The sequence below is a fragment of the Lithobates pipiens genome, unplaced genomic scaffold (assembly GCF_037356315.1).
Source record: "Lithobates pipiens isolate NorthernLeopardFrog02 unplaced genomic scaffold, aLitPip1_a1.2 Scaffold_23, whole genome shotgun sequence".
Classification (NCBI taxonomy): domain Eukaryota; kingdom Metazoa; phylum Chordata; class Amphibia; order Anura; family Ranidae; genus Lithobates; species Lithobates pipiens.
This window is the reverse complement of record NW_027507785.1, coordinates 224,914,974-224,936,588: the sequence shown is the minus strand read 5'-3', so window position 1 is coordinate 224,936,588 and position 21,615 is coordinate 224,914,974. Positions and strand designations below refer to the sequence as shown.

General features: G+C 42.1%; 1 protein-coding gene across 1 annotated transcript in view; it reads right to left on the bottom strand.

The window, feature by feature from the left end:
* SNX7 (sorting nexin 7) overlaps nucleotides 1–21,615 on the bottom strand; it is a 204,465-nt gene that overhangs the window by 106,096 nt on the left and 76,754 nt on the right. The window contains exons 2-3 of the mRNA XM_077452874.1: nucleotides 6,180–6,362; nucleotides 4,150–4,260 (exon numbers count right to left, since the gene is read on the bottom strand). Of these exons, the coding sequence (XP_077309000.1) occupies nucleotides 4,150–4,260; nucleotides 6,180–6,362 (294 nt within the window). The remainder of the gene's footprint in view (nucleotides 1–4,149; nucleotides 4,261–6,179; nucleotides 6,363–21,615) is intronic.

Below are 21,615 nucleotides of genomic sequence, written 5' to 3'. Positions count from 1 at the left end.
GAGCTCATTTGGTTCAGATGGTGTCAAGCGTATGTGGCGGCAACCAGGCACAAAGACAAGTGTGTCTTGCCTACAGTCAAGCATGGTGGTGTGAGCGTCATGGTCTGGGGCTGCATGAGTGCTGCCGGCACTGGGGAGCTACAGTTCATTGAGGGAACCATGAATGCCAACATGTACTGTGACATACTGAAGCAGACAATGATCCCCCTCCCTCTGGAGACTGGGCCACAGGGCAGGATTCGAACATGATAACAACCCCAAGCACACCTCCAAGACTACCACTGCCTTGCTAAAGAAGCTGAGGGTAAAGATGATAGACTGGCCAAGCATGTCTCCAAGACCTAAACCTTACTGAGCATACTCTGATGAACTCCTTGCCCAAGGTTAAGGCAATGCTGGAAAAGAATGGTGGTCACACAAAATATTGACACTTTGGGCCCAATTTGGACATTTGCACTTAGGGGTGAACTCCCTTTTTTTTGCCAGCTGTTTAGACATTAATGGCTGTGTGCTGAGATATTTTGAGGGGACAGCAAATTTACACTGTTATACAAGCTGTACACTCACTAGTTTACAATGTAGCAAAGAAGTCATTTCTTCATTGTTGTCACATTAAAAGATATAATTAAATAATTTACAAAAATGTGAGGGGTGTATTCACTTTTGTGAGATATTGTACATCCAATACTTAAATCATCCTGCAAACATTTTTCATTAATATGTATCTTACTGTGTTTTTCTGCCTCCTTGTAACATCCTCCGTGAGTCCCAAATCTCTCCTTTTCAGCCCTTACTTGTTTGTTTGGAACAAGCAGTGCACCTAACTTGTGGTCCTGTGCACCGTTCTATGCACATTATAAATCCCATAGTTCATAGTCTCTAGTCCATCTTGGTAGTGAGCAAGAGAGGATGGCTATATCCCTATATACAATGGGACCATGAACAATGAGCATGGCCGCTCTCTAACAGGAAGTCACATCACAGCAGCAAAAAAGTGGAATTTAGAGATTTGGAGAAGGCTGAAATCAATAGAAAGTATATATTTTTTTTAAAGTGTCACTTAACCCACATCATAAAAAACTATCAATAAATGGTGTAGTACATGCTGTTCACGCTTATCCAATAACTATGAGACTTGTTTTTAGTATTTCGCAAAAAAAAGGTTGATCCGGCTGTTCTCTACCTCCCCCTTCTCTCCATGTTCCCAATGCAGATGGGGATTTTGAAGAGCAGTGTTAGCAGCTCTGCACATGCTCAGTATTCTCCCCAACCCCCCCACAAAACTGAGCAGCCCTTGTAACTATAGAGCAACACGTGGGTGTATACACAGTGTTAAATGACAGCCCACGACCTCACTCCTCCTCTATGTCCACTAACTCGCTAAATACAATGGGGGCAGGATATTACATGCAGATAAATGGAGGCTTCACCTTGCTCTTATTCTAAGACACAGGCTGGAGGGGTGTGACTGCTTGCTAACTAAAGCCCCGTTTTTAACGCAGACCGTTGGACAGGTTAATTTGGTTGGTCAGCAGACTGGTTGGCGAGTTGAGCTATGGAATATACTGTTTGTGTTTTAGGCGTTTGCCCTTCCATGTGCTCCTTGCTGTGAAGGCCAGTTATAGGTGGGGGCAGGGGCCATTCGTTTATTACTGGAGGGGTGTGACACAGCCTGTGACTGGCAGAAATCTGCCCACATCAGGTTATTGTCAAAAAATAACAAATATTTGATTTCAAATATATATCTGTATGCTAATTTAAAACGGTTTATGAATACTATTAACCATTTTTTACTTTGTATCCCAAAGGCTGTTTATTATTTCTATTTTATTTTAACATGTGACTAGCAGCAGAGGAATAGAAGCTCCCCCTGCCTGTGTTTCCCTGCAGACAGGCTGGGAAAGAGCTAGGTCATGTGACAGCTGAATATTAGGAAAAAGGTATTGAGATGTTTTTTGTTTGTTTCTTTATATAAAATAATCACAGTGCCATCATCCACATACAGAATTAGAAGGGACAATGTAAATTAAACAATGCGTGTTTAGTATAACTTTAAGAATACATCATTTTTTTACCCAGAGTTTAATGTTACTTTAACAGTCCAAAAGGGAGCAAATAGGAGAATGTTATGGTAAGAATTTAAATACATAAAAAAATACTAAAGCTCCCAGCAGGTATAAAAGGTACAGACACATAGAAAGTCCATGTACAAGCCTGCAACAGCTTTAACTGCCCCCTTCCACGCTAGAATATGAGGCTGTTCTGAATGGGTAAAGGGCCAACACTTATGTAGTGTTAGAGCTTTCCCACCTCCTCCAGCCCCCATGCATTACTATGATCCCTTCGCTATGATGAGTTGCCTGGCTTGCCCATAAGCGTGTGGTAGGTAGAAGGTGGATATGCTGAATCACAACTAAAAATGCTGGAAATTTTCCAAAACAGAAAAATTGGGCTACCTAACAGCTTTATTTTTATAAGTGAGAATCATGTCATGACAGAAACTTAAAGGTTTAACCACTTGTTTACTGGGCACTTAAACCCCCCTCCTGCCCAGACCAATTTTCAGCTTTCAGCGCTGATGCACTTTGAATGACAATTGCGCGGCCATACAACACTGTACCCAAACTAGATTTTTATAATTTTTTTCCCACAAATAGAGCTTTCTTTTGGTGGTTTTTAATTACAGCTGGGAGTTTTATTTTTTGTTAAACAAAAAAAAATGCAAAATAAAAAAAATCATGTTTAAACAGTTTGTTATGAAATTTTGCAAACAGGTAATTTTTCTCCTTCATTGAAATGCGCTGATGAGACGGCACTGATGGGTACTGATAGGCACAGTTAAGGCGGCACTGACGGGCACAGCTAAGGCAGTACTGATGGACACAGATAGGATGGCACAGATGGGCACTGATAGGTACCACTGATAGGTGGCACTGCTGGGCACTGGCAGATGACACTGATGGGCACGGATATGTGGCACTGAGGTGCAGCACTGTTGTTGAGGCAGATTGTGGGCAGTGATGGGTGGCACTGTGGGCACTGATGGGTGGCACTTTTCCCATACTTTAGGTGGCAGGTGGGCACTGATGCGCTAGCCCCAGCTCGTCGTGATCGGGACTGAAGTCCCTCTCACGGCCGCCGGTGATAGTTTTTTTTTTCTCCTCGCGCCGTCAGCGCGAGGAAGAAAAATAGCCGGTTACTGGCTCTGTGGTGATCACATGATCTCATTGGCTGACAGCTGATCATATGGTAAGGGGTCAGGATCGACCCCTTGCTCCGATCTGTGATCGGGCGAGTCTCATAAACGTCAATAGACATAGTCCTGGCAAAGCAGGTCCGCGCTGTAGCCGTCATTCGACTATAGCGCGGATCTCAAGCGGTTAAAGGATAACTCACCTTATTACACCCATATTTAGGGTGTAACATAGTTGCAAATGGCTCCCCCATCCCCAAAAAGCTTGCACAGTCACGTCATTCATTCACAGAGTTCTGTGAACAAAGTCCTATCTGCCATCATGGAAGATGGACTTAAAGCACATCTTAAAAGTAAAGTTACTTAAAGTTACGTAGTCCAACACTTCTTCCTCCAGCTCTCTAGGTGAAGGTTAATATCTCAATACAGAAATAGAGCTGGGGAAGCAGGAGCCTGTGCACTGCCACCCACAATCCAACGATCACGGCAAAGCTTTACAGGCTCATTCACCCCAAAAAATAATATTTTTGCTCTAAAATGTGTGCATTTTTTTTTTTTTTTTTTTGCAAAAGATGAACTTAGCCTTTTAGGTTCCATTCATATAGCGCGTCTCCAAAGTTGCACAATTCCTAGCGCGATGATGATGAGACGTTTGCTGCAATTTTACATTCTAAAGTCACATTAAGAGATGCAGCAGAGCAGTGCGGGCACCTTTTCAAAGTCATTGCAACTTTAAGTCACACAAATTTGGTGCTATTGAAGAGACTGGGCTACGACTAGTCAAGCGACTTTGATGTCCAAATGTGAATGAAGCTACTTTGAGCCAACACAAATATACAGATTAAACTTGGCAAGCGCCAAGGCTTCTGGAGGGCTCCGACGACTCTACCCTGAGATTAGTCAGTTCACACCTGCACATCCAACCATTCTCTATGTCTATGGCCACTTGAACTTACAGGAATTATTAACGTCGGATGAGCATCTTCAAGTTTGCTTTTCAACCAAATAAAATCTTGATAACGTCTCCTGACTTCAAATTCACTTGAATCAAATTCACTGCGGGTTGTCTGAAAATAAAACATGGTTTGTTTACCTCTTGACAGAATGAATGTTTAGTGATCAACAAGAAATATTTGTAACATTGCAAATTGGCGCTGTTCAGTATTTCTAAAAGTACCTCACATTCAAACCGTGCTTTACAAAATAAGGAAAACAGAACCAGAATAACATTCTATTTAGCTAAACATTAAGTATTGGTTCACAGCAGAGGGACACTTAGCACTGAAAGCCATGTGTCACTCCTAAAAAATCTTTTTTTTTTTTTTTTTTTTTTTTTTTTTAGGAAGACAAACATGACATTTACCCGTCTGCCTCTCTAGTTATATGCAAATATGAGATATATATATATAGATATATATATATATATATATATATATATATATATATATATATATATATATATATATATATACATATACATATATATATACATATACATATACATATACACACACACACACATATACACACACACACATACATATACACACACACACATACATATATTATATACATACACACATATACAAATCACACACGCGCTATATGGCCAACCCATGTGGACACTCCTCCAAAACGATGGAGTTCATGGAATACGGTTAAATGTTTTAGCATACAGATACATTTTCAGCAACTGTGCACTTTCCAACCTTACCGTGGCAATAGTTTGGGGGAGACCCTTGTCCATTTAAAAAGTGAAAGTAATGCCTTTTTGGGCACTTGTACCTACAGGTAAACCTATAATAAGGCTTATTAACAAACACAAACCGTTTAGCAGATATTCACACTGCATGCAGTAACGTTACAGGGACATGCGCCACGTTCCATGACTCCCGCGCACAAGTGTGATGTCATCTCAGCACGGCCAATCAGACGGCCGGAGGATGCGAACTCAGAGGGAAGATCGGGTGAATATGTAAGCGTCTGTCAGCATGGACAGTGCGGCGCTAGAGGGCTTCCTTGTAAGGCAGGTATTTTATAATCTGATAGTACATAGCTCTCTGCTCAGAGTGGAGGGCAGAACTGAGCATTCAGTGGTGTTTGATCGCTCAGTTCTCACTGCAGAGCCAGTGGTGGATCCATGCTGCATCCACCTAGGAGAGTATAATTTTTTTTTTTTTTTTTTAAAGGCTGTACTTTTTCTTTTAATTAAAATTCTTAGACCCAGTCTTTACAGTCAGGATATGCCTAGACTGGCAGCAAAATCAGCCCCTCAGCATATCGCTGAGAGCCTGAGCCAGCCACTCCCGCCCCCTCCACAGCTAAGAGCTCCAGTGAGCACTGGAGGGACAGAGCAGAGAGCCGATAACTGACTGCTCAGTGAAGATTGAGAACTGAGCGATCAGCGATTTTGAATGCTCAGTTCTCAGACTTAGAAGTGGAAGGGGACAAATGCAGCATCGGACACATGCTGCATCCACCTAGGTGAATTTTTTTTTCCCCCAAAACCACAACGTCCCTTTTAACTTTTTTCTTTTTTTGGATTTGGATAGAGTGGGTAAAAGCTAAAATTTCAGTCAGGTTTTTAGTTCTCTGTAACCCTACAGGATAGATTTTTCCTCAATTCGTTTCCCTGTTATGTTCATACAAAAAAAATGTGGTAATCACTGGGACTGGAGGGCACAGAAAGCAATACAAATGTCAATAGTCCTAACCCTTCCTTACTGTGCTAAAAGGTTCTTTGTTTCAGTGTCGTGACTGTTGGTGAGATTTCCAAATCACTTCCTGACCCAACAGGAAGTAAGGAAAAATCTTCCTAATTGGGACACAAACAGCAAAACTTGACAAAAGCTCCAACCTTTCTCCACTCTATCCGGAGCAAAACAAACACTTCTGATGGACTATATATATAGCATACAACTTATTTTTTTTAATCAGAAGAGAAGCAGCAAGAAAAGCATTACAGAAGTACAAAATCTGTGCTGACCTTTGTGGCAATCCTGTAGGTAATAAAAGTTTCAATGGCAGTGACGTGACATTCTGGCTCATCAACGGTAATGAAAAGATCTTTGATATCAGGCTCGTCCTCAAACTTGATCTGGTTGATCATAGAAGAAGGTGAGGCCAGCATCAAAGGACTGAATGAGCTCCCATCATTCAGAGTTGCATCCTGCAAAGACAAAATACAGTTTCCTGAAATTATATGGAACAGTTAAGTCTCATTTTTAAAAAGATATTACAACTTTTTATTGTAAAATCAAAGTCAAAGGATTCTAAGAATGGAAAGGGTTAAAACATGGCTGACAGACAATCAATGTTAAACATCATGCTAGATGTTGAACCTCAATCCCACCCAAACCTTGTCAGGCTGACTCAGGCATATTAAGACCAGTGCTGGGGGCGACCAAAAGGTGCGTAGGTGCCAGATGTCACATGGGCATCCACCCAATGGAAGAGATGACAGAGGATATCAATGGAAGGGATATCAGATGATTTGATAAAGGGCTACACCCAAAATGGTTTATCAGGACTATGGCCTGCTGGCAGCTTTCCATCTGCTCTACAACTGCACCTTTGTTCCATCCCAAGCCTTGTTGCGGTGAGTCGGTTCAACATTGCGCTGTGTTGGTGAAGTCACATCCAGCACGCCACCTGACTACACCAGCTGCACCAAGAAACAAGTCCATCAAGTCCAACATATGTGTGTGATTATATGTCAGTATTAACTTGTATATACCTGTATGTTGTGGTCGTTCAGGTGCTTATCTAATGACTATTGATGCTCCCTGATGAGACCACCACCTGTGGAAGGGAATTGCACAACCTTGTCGCTTTCACAGTAAAGAACCCTCTACGTGGTTTAAGGTTAAACCTCTTTTCTTCTAATTTTAAAGCATGGACATGAGTCTCGTTAAACTCCCTTCCGCGAAAAGGTTTTAACCCTATTTTATGGTCACCAGTATGGTATTTGTAAATTGAAATCATATCCCCTCTCAAGTGAGAGAATAAGTTCAGTGCTTGCAACCTTTCCTCATAACCAATATCCTCCAGACCCTTTATTAGCTTTGTTGCCCTTTTTTGTACTCGCTCCAATTCCAATACATCCTTCCTGAGGACTGGTGCCCAGAACTGGACAGCATACTCTAGGTGCGGCTGGACCAGAGTCTTGTAGAGCGGTAGAATTATCGTTTTATCTCTGGAATTAATCCCCTTTTTAATGCATGCCAATATTCTGTTTGCTTTTTTAGCAGCAGCTTGGCATTGCATGCCATTGCTGAGCCTATCATCTACTAGGACCCCCAGGTCCTTTTCCACACTGCAGTTTTGGTTACTAAAGCCTCCGATTCCCTTGTGAAGACTGAGAAGAATAAATTCAATACCTTCGCCATCTCCCCATCCTGTGTAACCAGATGTCCTTACTCATTCTTTATGGGGCCAATATGGTCTGTCCTCCCTTTTTTTTACTGTTTACATACTTAAAGAATTTCTTGGGATTTTTTTTGCTCTCCTCCGCTATGTGTCTTTCATGTTCTATTTTAGCCATCCTTATTGCACCCTTACATTTCTTGTTGCATTCTTTATTAAGTTTGAATGCTGAGGATGATTCCTCAACCATGTATTTTTTGAAGGCATTCTCCTTTGCCATTATATGCATTTTTACATTGGAGTTAAGCCATCATGAACTTTTGTTCGCTCTTTTAAAATTTATTACCAAAGGGATGGATTGGCTAATGTTCTTATTTAGTATGCTCTTAAAGCAAACCCCATCTCTCCTCCGTGTTATTTTTTCCTAAGATTTTATCCCAATTTATGCCTTCTAGCAAGGTTCGTAGTTTAGAGAAGTTGGCTCTTTTGAAATTCAGTGTCTTTGTATTACCCTTATGTTTCCTATTTGTGTGATTTATACTGAAGCCAATTTACCTGTGATCGCTGTTACCTAAATTACCCTGTATTTCCACATCCGTGATCAGGTCTGTATTGTTGATAATCAGTAGATCCAGTCTAGTTCGTGTGTCTACCATCTGACCCATAAAATTGTCCCGCAAGACATTTAGGAACTGGCGAGCCTTAGATGAATGCGTGGTTCCCTCCATCCCGGTCTATGCCTGGATAATTAAAATCCCCCATTATGATAACACTTCCCATCCTTGCTGCCAATCCAATTTGTGATAGGAGATCTGTCTCCCCTTTCTCCCTCAGGTTAGGAGGCCTATAGTATATACCCAGCATTATTTTCCCCTTAGCTTCATCCCTTTGGAGCTCTACCCATAAGGATTCCACCTGCTCCCTTAGTGATGTTATCTCTCACATTCACTTGTACTTGATATGTAGGCATATCCCTCCCCCTTTTTTACACTCTCTATCCTTGTGATAAAGGGTATACCCTTGAATCATTGCCATCCAATCGTGAGAGCTGTTGAACCAGGTCGCTGAAATTCCCACAAAATCGAAATCCTCCTCGTACAACAGTATCTCTAGTTCACCCATTTTGTCCACCAGGCTCCTGGCATTGGTGAACATGCCACATAGTTTAGACCGGTCGCATGTTATGCTCTTATTGGGTGTTCCGAGATTGCAACTAGGACTTGCTACTATACTTAGCTTCCAAGTCCCTAAAATAGTTCTTTAGGACACTCCATCTGTCTCTGACTTTGTCTTTGGCGCCAACATGCACATCATGACAGCCGGGTCTTCCCCAGCCCCTCCCAGTAATTCTGTCCACAAGATCCGTGATGTGCTGAACAAATAGAGCTGTCTTTTGGTGGTATTTTTAGCGCTATAAACAAAAAAAAAGCAACAATTGTGAAAAAAGAACAGATTTTTTACTTTTTGCTATAATAAATATTCCCCAAAAATATATAAAAAAACATTTTTTTCCTCAGTTTAGGCCTATCTGTATTCTTCTACATATTTTTGGTAAAAAAAGAATCGTATATTGATTGGTTTGTGCAAAGGTTATAGCATTTACAAAATAGAGGATAGATTTATAGCATTTTTATTATTTATTTTTTTACTAGTAATGGCAGTGATCTGCAAATTTTATCGTGACAGCGACATTATGGCAGACACAACGGGCAATTTTGACACATTTTTGGAACCACTGGCATTAATACAGTGATCAGTGCGATTAAAAATGCATTGATTACTGTAAAAATTTCACTGGCAGTGAAGGGGTTAACTATTTTCCCTGGGAGGCGATTCTAACTGAAGGGGGAAAGACTAGCTACAGGAAGTGACAGATCGTGGTTCCTAGCAAATAGGAACACACAATCTGTCACTCCTGTCAGAACAGAACAGGGAAGTGTGTGTTACACACATTCGTCCGTGTTCTGTCTCTCCTAGTCATGATCGCTCGTGGCCGTGACCGTTAACTACGAGCACCGGCCCCCCTGCTGTGCAGTGGCCACATGCACGCCTGCTATCCGGACCCCGCGAGACCATGTACAGTGACGTGGGTTCGCGCAGGGGAGCCAACCTGCTGCAGTAAAACTGCAGCAGCTGGTCCAGAATCGGTTAAAGAATATGTTTACCTGTGTTATATGTTACACTTGTATTTAGGATGTAACAAGTAACATGTCACAATACAGCACTTGCCTGCACTCCTCAATCCCCCCATAGTGACAGTGCGTGGAGGATCTTCTCCCCACACCCACTGTTACTATTTAAAAACAGCACGTCATTCATTCAGTTATAGAATTCTGTGAATAAATGAACTACAAGCACCATCAGCCACTGCAGCAAATGTTTTGCAATCCTCAATGAAGGCACTGGTGAGCACTCTCATAGTCCCATGATTCTTCCTAAAGTTCAGTAACTGCCTGCCTGCATGGGAGGGTACAGCCAGACAGTTGGAGAGTCTGCAGGATCCAATGCCTTACAGTCTGCAGTGTATAAAAAAAATATACAAAAAAAGTGGATGTGCATTTATGATTTTTTTTTTTTTTTAATAAAAGGTGAACTTATCCTTTACTAGATTTTAGATTTCCTATATATTATTATTGCGCTAGGGAGGGAATGACCTTTTCTGCTAAATGCAAAAAATTTAAAAATATTCTTGCGATGTCATCACTTTGATGAACGGTGAAAGGATTCAAATTTGATTGACATCCAGAGACAGAGAATTCCAGTTTGAAGGTTTATCTTTCGTTTCTGTGAAAATGAAAGTTGAAAATTCTAGGTCATATCAATATTCGTTTGCTCTAAAATATTCTGCTTTAATTAGAATTCTAATGAGGAGTTTGTTTTTAAGTTTGCTGCTAGCCTTCCCCTTCCATATGGCTGAAGAATTCTCGCCTGGGTAAATTATTAAACATATTCACAGTCAAAATCCTTACAGGGAGCTGTGAATTTTTTTTTTTTACATTTCCCAAGTAACAGAAGGCTTCTCTGACATTATGGAAGATGGAGCACAAACTGTCATCCTTATTACGGTCTCATTACCCTCCATGCAGCCCATGTGTTTGCTCTGTAAAATGAGGGACGGCTTGTGTAGAGCCTTTCTCCCCCAATATTCGTATCCTCACAGAAAGCCATCAACTTGACCTACGTGGTCTATAGCTCATGTACCAACCTTCTAAAATGGACATGAAGTTTAGAAGTAAAAAATACATAGTGCCCTGGGTAACCACAATACGAAAGATTGTGCAAAAGCATTTTATAGCCGTCTTTCCTAACTCCTACAATAATGTTCAGGTTTTTGAGGAGCCACTGCTAAAATAGATTGTCCCTACAGATCTCGATATGTTGTGATCAGTAAGTTGAAGAAAGTTTTAAAGAATTCCAGATTTGCCTATACTATACACTTCTAACTACAATGGATATAAAAGGTCTACACGCCCCTGGTAAAATGTCAGGTTTCTGTGATGTAAAAAAATGAGACGACAACGATAAATCATTTCAGAACTTTTTCCACCTTTAACGTGACCTATAAACTGTATAATAAACTGAAAACAGTGTTTTTGCACCAAGCATATCTTTTGGCATTATTGGCAAAAAGTTCAACCTTGGTTTCAGACCATAACACATTTTTCCACGTGCTTTTGGGAGACTTCAGATGTTTTTTTTGGCAAAATTTAGCCAGGCTTGGATGCTTTTCTTCGTAAGAAAGGGCTTCCGTCTTGCCACTCAACCCCATGCTCCAGACATATTTAGAATACTGGAAATTGTTGTCACATGTACCACACAGCCAGTTATTCCTGCAGCTCCTTTAATGTTGCTGAAGGCCTCTTAGCAGCCTCCCTGACCAGTTTTCTTCAATATTGGAGGGACGTCTAGTTCTTGGTAATATCACTGTTGTGCCATATTTTCTCCACTTGATGACTGTCTTCACTGTGTTCCATTGTATATCTAATGAAATAACAATGAGATCTCTCTGATGTTTTGGAAGCGCTCTGCGGACCATGGCTTCTACTGTAGGATGCGACTAAGAAAATGTCAAATAAGACCTACTAGAACAACTGAACTTTATTTGGGTTTAATCAAAGGAACTTTGAAGTGGTTGTAAACCCTTACAAACCACTTTGACCTACAGGTAAGCCTAGATTAAGGCTTACATGTAGGTCCAAGCAATATCTCCCAAACCTATACGGTTTAGGAGATATTTGCCCGAAGACGGGCACCGCTGTCTACGGTGCATGCGCCATAGACAGCGGCGCGCAGGTGCACTGAGCGCGGCATCCTCGATAAACGAAGATGCCGCGCGTCTCGGCTCCCGTGCGCATGCGCGGGAGTGACGTCATCGTGGCTTTGCCGAATGACAGCGGCGGAGCTGCGAGACCCACCGAGAAGATGGATGCGGCAGACTACAGGGGACAGCGGTGACTTCGCTGGCTCCTGTGTCAGGTAAGTGACACATAATGGACTACTATGCGATGCATAGTAGTCCATTATGCTTTACCTTTGCAGGGAATGAAAGAGGAAGTAAACTCATCAGGGTTTACTTCCTCTTTAAATGACAGGTGTATACTGACTCCTATTTAACACGAGTTAACACAGCTACATCCCCAGTTCTAAGAGGGTGTGCACATTTATGCAACCACATTATTTTAGTTTATTTTTACTCCCCCCCCCCCCCCCCACACAAAAGATTTCCGTTTGTTCTTCAATTGAGTTGTACAGTTTATAGATCACATTAACCACTTAAGGACCAAGCCTTATTTTTAAGACCTGTTGTTTACAAGTTAAAAACACTTTTTCTTGCTAGAGAATTACTTCGAACCCCCCAATTCTAACACCCTAGAAAATAAAATGGCGGTTGTTGCAATACTCTGTCACACCATATTTGCGCAGCGGTCTTACAAGCAAATTTTTTTTACACTTTTTTAAATTAAAAAATAAGACAACAGTAAAGTTTATTTTTTATATTGTGAAAGATAATGTTACGTGGAGTAAATTGATACCCAACATGTCATGCTTGCTTCAAAATTGCGCCCGCAACTTTAAGCAATGTTTAAAGAAAATTCTACAGGTTGCATGTTTTGAGTTACAGAAGAGGTTTAGGACTGGAATTATTGCTCTCGCTCCACCGATCACAGCGATACCTCACGTGTACGGTTTGAACACGGGTTTCATATGCGGGCGCTATTCATGTATGCATTTGCATTTGCACGCGAGCTCGGCGGGACGGGGAGCTTTTTTTCTTATTTATTTTACTTTTTTTTTTTTTTTAAACGGTGTAAACATCCCTTGTAATAGAAAAAACACATGACAGGTCTGCCTAAATGTGAGATCTGTGGTTCAAAAAGACAGTAGATCTCATATTTACACTAAAATGCAATAAAAAAATAAATAAAAAATTGTCATTTAAAAAAAAAAGATTTAAAAAAAAGTGGCCCTTTAAGAGCTATGGGCAGAAGTGTCATTTTGACGTCGCTTCCGCCCTGCAATGTCATGGAGTGGGTGGGGGCCATCTTCCCCCACTCGTCTCCATGCACAGCCACAGAGAGGACCCAATCGTGGCGAAGGGCACTTGAGCGCAGCGGGGGGCCCTCTCCCACCGCCGACAAAAGTGATCTTGTGGCGAAACTGCCGCAGAGACCACTTTTATCTTGTAGTGGACCGCCGGTCTAACACGAGGATACCGGGATTACGGCAGCTAGCTACTGCAATAACAATGATATTCCGCCTCAAAGTGAGGACCTATATCGGCGTGCGGCGGTCCGGAAGTGGTTAAAAAAGGTGGGAAAAAAGTTCTGAAATTATTAATCTTTGTCTCATTTTTTTTATATCACAGAAATCTGACATTTCAACAGGGGTGTGTATACTTTTTATATCCACTGTATATACTGGTGTATCTCCTAAAATTAGATCATAAAAAGTTAGTTTACCTCAGTTCAATTAAAAAAGTGAAACTCATTTTATATAGATGCGTTACACACAGAGCGATATATTTCAAGCATTTTTCTTTTAATTTTGAGGACTATGGCTTACAACTAGCAAAAACCCCAAATTCAGTATCAGAAAATTTGATTACATAAGACCATTAAAAAAAAAAAAAAAAGAAGATTTTTAATACAGAAATGTTGGCTTATTGAAAAGTATGTCTATGTACAGTATAGTATGCACTCAATAATTGGTCGGGGCTCCTTTTGCATGAATTACTGCATCAATGCAGGGAGGTATGGAGGCGATCAGCCTGTGGCACTGCTGAGGTATTATGGAAGCCCAGGTTGCTTTGATAGTGGCCCTCGGCTCATCTGCATTGTTGGGTCTGGTGTCTCATCTACCTCTTGACAATACCCTACAGATTCTCTATGGGGTTTAGGTCAGGCAAGTTTGCTGGCCAATAAAACACAGTGAAACCATGATCATTAAACCAGGTATTGGTACTTTTGGCAGTGGGCAGGTGCCGAGTCCTGCTGGAAAATGAAATCAGCATCTCCATAAAGCTGGTCAGCAGAGGGAAGCATGAAGTGCTCTAGAATTTCCTGGTAGAGGGCTGTGCTGACTTCGGACTTGCTAAAAATACAGCGGACCAAATTGAAGTGGAACCTTCAAACTTGACCTCATGCAACTTGGATTCCGTGCCTCTCCACACGCTGGAACCTTGATTTTCAAATGAAATGCAAAAATTTCCACAGTCTGATGCTTTTGGGAGCCATAAATATCAACTTTAAACAATCAATAAAAATATAGAAAGTGAAGAAAAAAAAATCTTTTCTAAAAAAAAAAAAAAAAAAAAAAAAAAAAATGAATCACGGAATAATCCAAAACAAATGTCCATATAAAAATCCCCTTCTGTGAATAAGAGTATTGCAAAACAAAAGTGCATAAAGTGCCCGTGCAATCCTCCACCTGTGCTCACTGGCCACTCACCTTACCTTATGTCTCCTATTTTACCAGCAAGTCATAACAAGCCATTTCCCTTGGGGGTATACTCAAATTTTTGTAGTAGGTGAGCCATCTGTTGCCTCTACTTGACGCTCTCCTTCATAGATATAATCACGGGATGGCTGTCATTTGTAACAGAAGATAAAAATCTAGTGCTCTGTGTTTAAAATACTTTATTCTTATTAAATTGTGTACATTACACTCACATAAAAGGCATTAAAGCCGTGCCAGCTGATGTTTGCTTGTATACAAAACATCGGCTTACCACTGTGCAACTCGGCATGGCCACGGGGTGACAGCAGATCGCAAGCTCCTATCCCACACACGTTGAGTCCTGGATCTGGACTTCATGGGACTGACCTACTGATGACAGGACATTTGTTTGGAAATAATCCAGGATACATTTAAGAAAGTCTTTTCACGTGTGTATGTATGTATATATACACACAAATGAGTATCACAATTTTTTTGCTTAGAATAAAAAGATCACGAATCTCGCAACGTAAAATCTGTCACATTATACAAAAAAAAAAAAGGCTCTTTTATTGGTTAGTGTTTTTTTTTTTTTTTTTATTAAAAGTCATTTTTTCCCCAAAAAATTGCATTTGCAAGACAGCTGCGCAAATACAGTGTGTAGTGTGATATAAAATATTGCAACAACCACCATTTCTCTCTCTCTCTCTCTCTCTCTCTCTATAATAATATCTCTCATCTCTATTTGGGGGTTCTAAGTAATTTTCTAGCAACATTTTTTTTAACTTTTTGCTATAATAAATATCCCAAAAAATGTTTTTAAAAGAAAAAAAAAAATGTCATCAGTTTAGGCCAATATATATTCTTGTACGTTTTTTTTTTTTACCAAAAATAACACATAATAAGCGTGTATTGATTGATTTGAACAAAAGTTATAGCGTTTACAAACTATGGGAAATATTTATGGCATTTTTATTATATATATTTATAAATATATTTTTATAGTAATAGCGGTGATTTTCGGTTTTTAGCGGTACTGCAACATTGCGGCAGACAGACTGGACACTTGACACATTTTTGGGACCAGTGACACTTACAAAAGCTATCAGTGCTATAAAAATGCACTGATTACTGTGTAAATGTCACTGGCAGGGAAGGGGTTAACACCAAGGGGCAATCAAGGGGTTAAATGTGTTCCCTAGTGTTTCTTACTGTATGGGGATGTGACTAACTGGGGGAGGAGACATATCACTGTTCCTACTTAGTAGGAACAAACGATGTCTCCTCTCCCTTGACAGAACAGGGATTTTGTGTGTTTACACACACAAATCCCTGTTCTAGCACCCATTTTTGCAATCACGTCCCAACGCTTTTGGAAGGGAGGCCGCTGGCAAATTCACAAAAAGTAAAAAAAAAAAAACACACAACAGGGCTCGACAAATCCCAGGCACCAGGTTGCCGTTGCGACTAGAAATTGTGCCCTGGCGCCTGGGTTTTTGTCACTGACAGGTGCCTCTGTTGCTCTGTGTCTGGTGCCTCCAGACACAGAGCATTGACTGGTAGTCGGGATGGAGCAGGAAGAGAGCAGCTCAGCAGCCTCTGACATCCTCCTCCCTTCTCCACACACTGTTGGCAGAGCAGTGCCCCAGTGTGTGAAACTGTGTAGAGAGGAGCTCTCAAAATTTAGGTTGAATGTCGGGGTGGGTGGGACCCAGCTTTCCAACACCAGCCAATGAATGTGCCAGCTCCTCTCTCTCCATATAGTTTCACACAGTGCAGCACTGGAGGGAGCATTCAGTTTCACAGTTAACACTATCGGCTGTGAAACCTGCCAGTGCCATCCAGTGCCACCTGCCAGTGCCACCTTCCAATGCCAGTTAGTGCCACCTGCCAGTGAAATCCAGTGCCACCTGCCAATGCCAGTTAGTGCCACCTTCCAATGCCATCTGCTAGTGCCAGTTAGTGCCACCTGCCAGTGCCAACCAGTGCAATCCAGTGCCACTTTCCAATCAGTGCCAACCTGTGCCACCTGCCAGTGCAATCCAGTGCCACCTGCCAATGCCAGTTAGTGCCACCTGCCAATGCCAGTTAGTGCCACCTGCCAATGCCCTCTGTCAGTGCCATGTGCCATCCAGTGCCACCTGCCAGTGCCATCGAGTGCCACCTGCCAATGCCAGTTAGTGCCACCTGCCAATGCCACATGCCAGTGCCAGTTAGTGCCATCTGCAGGTACAATCCAGTGCCACCTGCCGATGCCAGTTAGTGCTACCTGCCAGTGCCAAGCAGTGCCATCCAGTGCCACCTGCCAGGGCCATCCAGTGCCACCTGCCAATCTGTGCCACTTGCCAATCTGTGCCACCCATTGCCACCTGCTAATGCCAAGCAGTGCTACCTACCAGTGCCAATCAGTGCCATCCAGTGCCAGTTAGTGCCACCTGCCAATGCCACCTGCCAGTTAGTGCTACCTGCCAGCGCCAATTAGTGCCATCCAGTGCCACCTGCCAGTGCAATCCAGTGCCACCTGCCAATGCCAGTTAGTGCCACCTGCATATGCCATCTGTCAGTGCCACGTGTCATCAAGTGCCACCTGCCAGTGCCATCTGCCAATGCCATCTGCCAGAGCCACCTGCCAATTAGTGCCACCTGCCAGTGCCAAGCAGTGCCATCCAGTGCCACCTGCCAGTGCAATCCAGTGCCACCTGCCAGTGCCATCAGCCAGTGCTTGCTACCTGCCAATGCCAGTTAGTGCAACATGCCAATGCCATCTGCCAGTGCCCCCTGCCAGTTAGTGCCACCTGCCAGTGCAAATCCAGTGCCGCCGGCCAATGCCAGTTAGTGGCACCTGCCAATGCCACTGGGCAGTTAGTGCCACCTGCCAGTGCCAATCAGTGAAATCCAGTGCCACCTGCCAGTGCAATCCAGTGCCATCTGCCGGTGCCAGTTAGTGCCATCTGCCAGTGCCACCTGCCAGTGCAATCCAGTGCCACTTGCCAATGCCAGTTAGTGCCACCTGCCAATGCCATCTGCCAGTGTCACCTGCCAGTGCCAATCAGTACCACCTGCCAGTGCCAATCAGTACCACCTGCCAGTGCCACCTGCCAATGCCAGTTAGTGCCACCTGCCAATGCTGCCCATCAGTGCCACCTGCCAATTCCCATTAGTGGCACCTCAGTGCTGCCTATTGGTGCCCATCAGTGCCAGCTGTCAGTGCCCATCAGTTCCAACCTCAATGCCTCCCCATCAGTGCCCATTAGTTCAGCCTATCAAAGCACATCAGTGAAGGAGAAAAAAAACCTTATTTGCAAAATCTTATAACAAAACAAAAGTTGATTTTTTTTTTGATTTTTTTTTAATTGTCTCTCTCTTGGCATCAGGCATGAGCAATTCTTATTGTCCTATGCCCCAGATATGCAGTTCTGGGCACAGGATTTAAATAACTGGCTCCTAACTTTTTCAGCTGGCTCCTAGATTCTAAGCAAATTTGTCAAGCCCTGCATTACTGTATGAAATCATTTCACCTCAGTTTTGTCCCTAGTGCTTTGTCCAGTGCTCTGCCTGTGCTTTTACCATTTTTTTCTGCCTGAAAATCCGTCCATGGCATCCAAAAAGCGTGCGTCTAAAGAGGTTTTAGACCAGCTAGAAAACAGAGTTGGTGAATAAAAATCACTTGCAGAATTGAGCTGCAGTGATCTGTGGGCAAATTCGTCACCAGACACTGAAAGTGACGACAGCGACCATTCTGCGACTGAGCTCAGTGATGTGCGAACTTGGTGCTCTAATGACGGAGATACGGATGACGCAGCACTGAGCTCAGTCGCAGAATCGTCACTTTCAGTGTCTGATGACTAATTTCCCCACCAATCACTATCGCTCAATTCTGCAAGGGACTCTAATTCACTATCGCTGTTTTCTAGCTGGTCTAAAACAGCTTTTAATGTAGGACGCTTTCCATAGTCCCGATTGTGATGTCGGACTTTGTGCAGTCCCACGTTTCAAAATTTTTCATATCCAGGATATTTACTAAACCAACATGCAGTGTCTAGTATTACAGTGACTAGTAATATTACACCCTTGTTTGGAAAAATTTCTGTGTTTTTGATTTGATTACATTGAATAAAATGTATTATATTTTTTATAATTATTAATAGTTATTATATTATAAATTTATGATTTTGTGTTTCAAACTTTATCACTCCCGGAATGTCCACTAGACTCTTGTTTGGACAGATTTAACCACTTGCCGACTGGCTCACGCCGACATAAATCGGCAAAGTGGCACTGCTGCGCAAATCGATGTACCCGTACGGCGGCTCTTAAGAGCCGTAAGCAGAAATGGGGGACCCTATGTGCATGGCCGGCGGGCGCGATCACTGCCGGGCACGAGAGCCAGACTGGGGATTTGTGTGCGTAAATACACAAATCCCTGTTCTGACAGGGGAGGAGAGACAGATTGCCTGTTCCTACCAAGTATCTGGCACCTCCGCTAGTCAGTCCCAACCCCCCAGTTAGAAACACACCTAGAGAACACATTTAACCCCTTGATCGCCCCCTGTTAACCCCTTACCTGCCAGTGACATTTACACAGCAAACAGTGCATTTTTATAGCACTGATCGCTCTATAAATGTCAATGGTGCCAAAAAAGCGTCAAAAGTGTCCGATTTGTCCACCACAATGTTGCAGTCCAGATAAAAATCGCTGCCTTTACTAGTAAAAATAAATAAAAAGCCCATAAATCTATTCCCTATTTTGTAGACACTAACTTTTGCACAAACCAATCAATATATGCTTATTGCAATTTTTTTTTTTTTTTACTAAAAATTATGAAGAATACATATAAGCCTAAAGTGATGAAGAAATTATTTTTTTTTTTTTAAATTTGGGGATATTATAGCAAAAAATATTTTTTTTTTCAAAATTGTTGGCCTTTTTTTTGTTTATAGTGCAAAAAATAAAAACCACAGAGGTGATCAAGTACCACCAAAAGAAAGCACTATTTCTGGGAAAAAGGTTGCATGACCGCGCAATTGTAAGATAAAGCAATGCAGTGCCACATCTCAAAAAAATGGCCGGAAGGGGGTTAATCCTTCCAGGGCTGAAGTTGTTAAGTGAGCTATTCACTTAACCACTTCCTAAGAATTATAGGTCTACAATACAAAACAACAAATTTCCATGCAAAACAATGTAGCGCTTGGACATTCAAAAATCAAAACATAATCATACTGCCACCGTTTTGATGAAATCGATATAGTTTTCATTTAAAATCTTTCCTATAGTAACAGGAACACTTTTAGGGTCCAGGCACACTGGGCATTAGAAATAATGCTTATACGGGCGTTTTGTGTTTTTTCCCCCTCCAGCCTGTAAAAGCAGCTTCTATGTTAAGCCCTCCTATGCACATTAAGAGTTTAGAGGCATATTTACAGTTTTTTTTTGTTTTTCCGGTTTTTGAACAGAAAATGATTTATTTAGGAGCCGTTGGTGTTTTCAAATGTACATTGATTGGAGTGAAATATGAGCAGAAGGGAATATTTTTGAAAAAAAAAAAAAAACACTTTGAAAAGCAAATGCCCATAAAAACGCTCAAACTATTGTGCAATATGAGCTGCATTGAGCATCTTAAGCTTCTTTTTCTGCCAGTAAACATTGCGATTTCCTCTCTATAAGACGAACCCCCCCCCCCCCCCCCAAAAGAAATGGGGGGGAATGTCTTATGAAGCGAATATTGACCAGGACCACCGTCATGGTGTTGCATACCGGCAGAGGGACATCCTAGGTCTTCCGCAAGTGTTGGGCGATCTCCAGCCTGGGCCTATCACTCAGCCACAGACCAAAAATAGAGCAGCCCAAGTGGCCTAATGGAGTACGGCCGCCGCTCGGACTTCTCTACCTTCTGTGACAGGTGGATCGAATGTGATGACTTCCTCGCATGCGAATACCAGTCTGTGCGAGGTGGTCAAGCTGCATTTCATGGCACGGGCCAGGCCGCACTTCATGCAACGGGCCAGGCCGCTTTATTTGGCACTGGTCAGGCTGCATTTCTTGGGCACTGGTATATATTTTAGTACACCATTTGGTTCAAAAAAAATTTTATTTATTTTTTCCCTCCTCTAAAACCTAGGAGTGTCTTATGGTCAGGTGCGTCTTATGGAGCGAAAAATATGGTACCTTATACAGTCCACTTCCTTTTTCTTGTCTGGTCATTAGCCTAGGATTAGGCATGACATCATGCACAGTTCTCTCTATGGTGAGAGTTTGTCAGGAAGGGGGGGGGGGGGGGGTGAGTCATAAGAGGGCAAATGAAAACTGCAGGGCTGGAAGGTGTGCCTCTGTGTCTGTGTAAATCCAGGAAGTGAACAGGAAGTAGCTTCAGCTGCCCACAGTTAAAATGGTTGCAGCCAGACTCAGTGGAGGGAGATTTCGGCAGCATATTTGGCAAGTACATAATCACAGTATATATAAAATAATATGCAAAGTGGTTGGAGGGAAGCTTCAAAATCGTAAAGATGTTTTTATTACAAAAGGATATGAGCAGACTGCAGTTCCTCTTTAATAAATCTCATTCAGAACGTCTAATACATATTGAAATGAAACTGATGGCAGTGAAAAATGTATCTCTTCTGCCATTGTTACATCCAGTTTTCTGTGTTTGATACAAAAAGGAGGCTGTTCCAGCATCCTCAACAGGTATGTTCCAGGATCACCAGAGTACAGATGGACAGGTTATGTCCTGGTACATGTTATGCTCAATGTATAAATCTCAGGGGTTAATTTAAAGTTTGGGAAGTATCTTTAAGCAGTTTTTCTAGTACTACTGATAAATCTGTACACCTTATACATAGCCTGCATAGAAGCAATGCAAACTGACAGTGCTGAAGTTTTCCGTCACTAATTACAGCTCCTTCCTCTCAATATTTTTAGCTAAAATAGGTCTGTGCACTTTTGTGCAGCTATAAGAATGTGAAACTATGTGCTGTCATGGTTACTGCCATGAAATCTTTAAGCACTGCATCTCAAACCGAATGTATAGAGCGTTCTAATTAAAGCGTCAGTCAGTTTCTAGCAGAGCCTGTTATACAGTGTGCTGTGGCATAACAGAATAGTCCTATCAATCACTGGCACA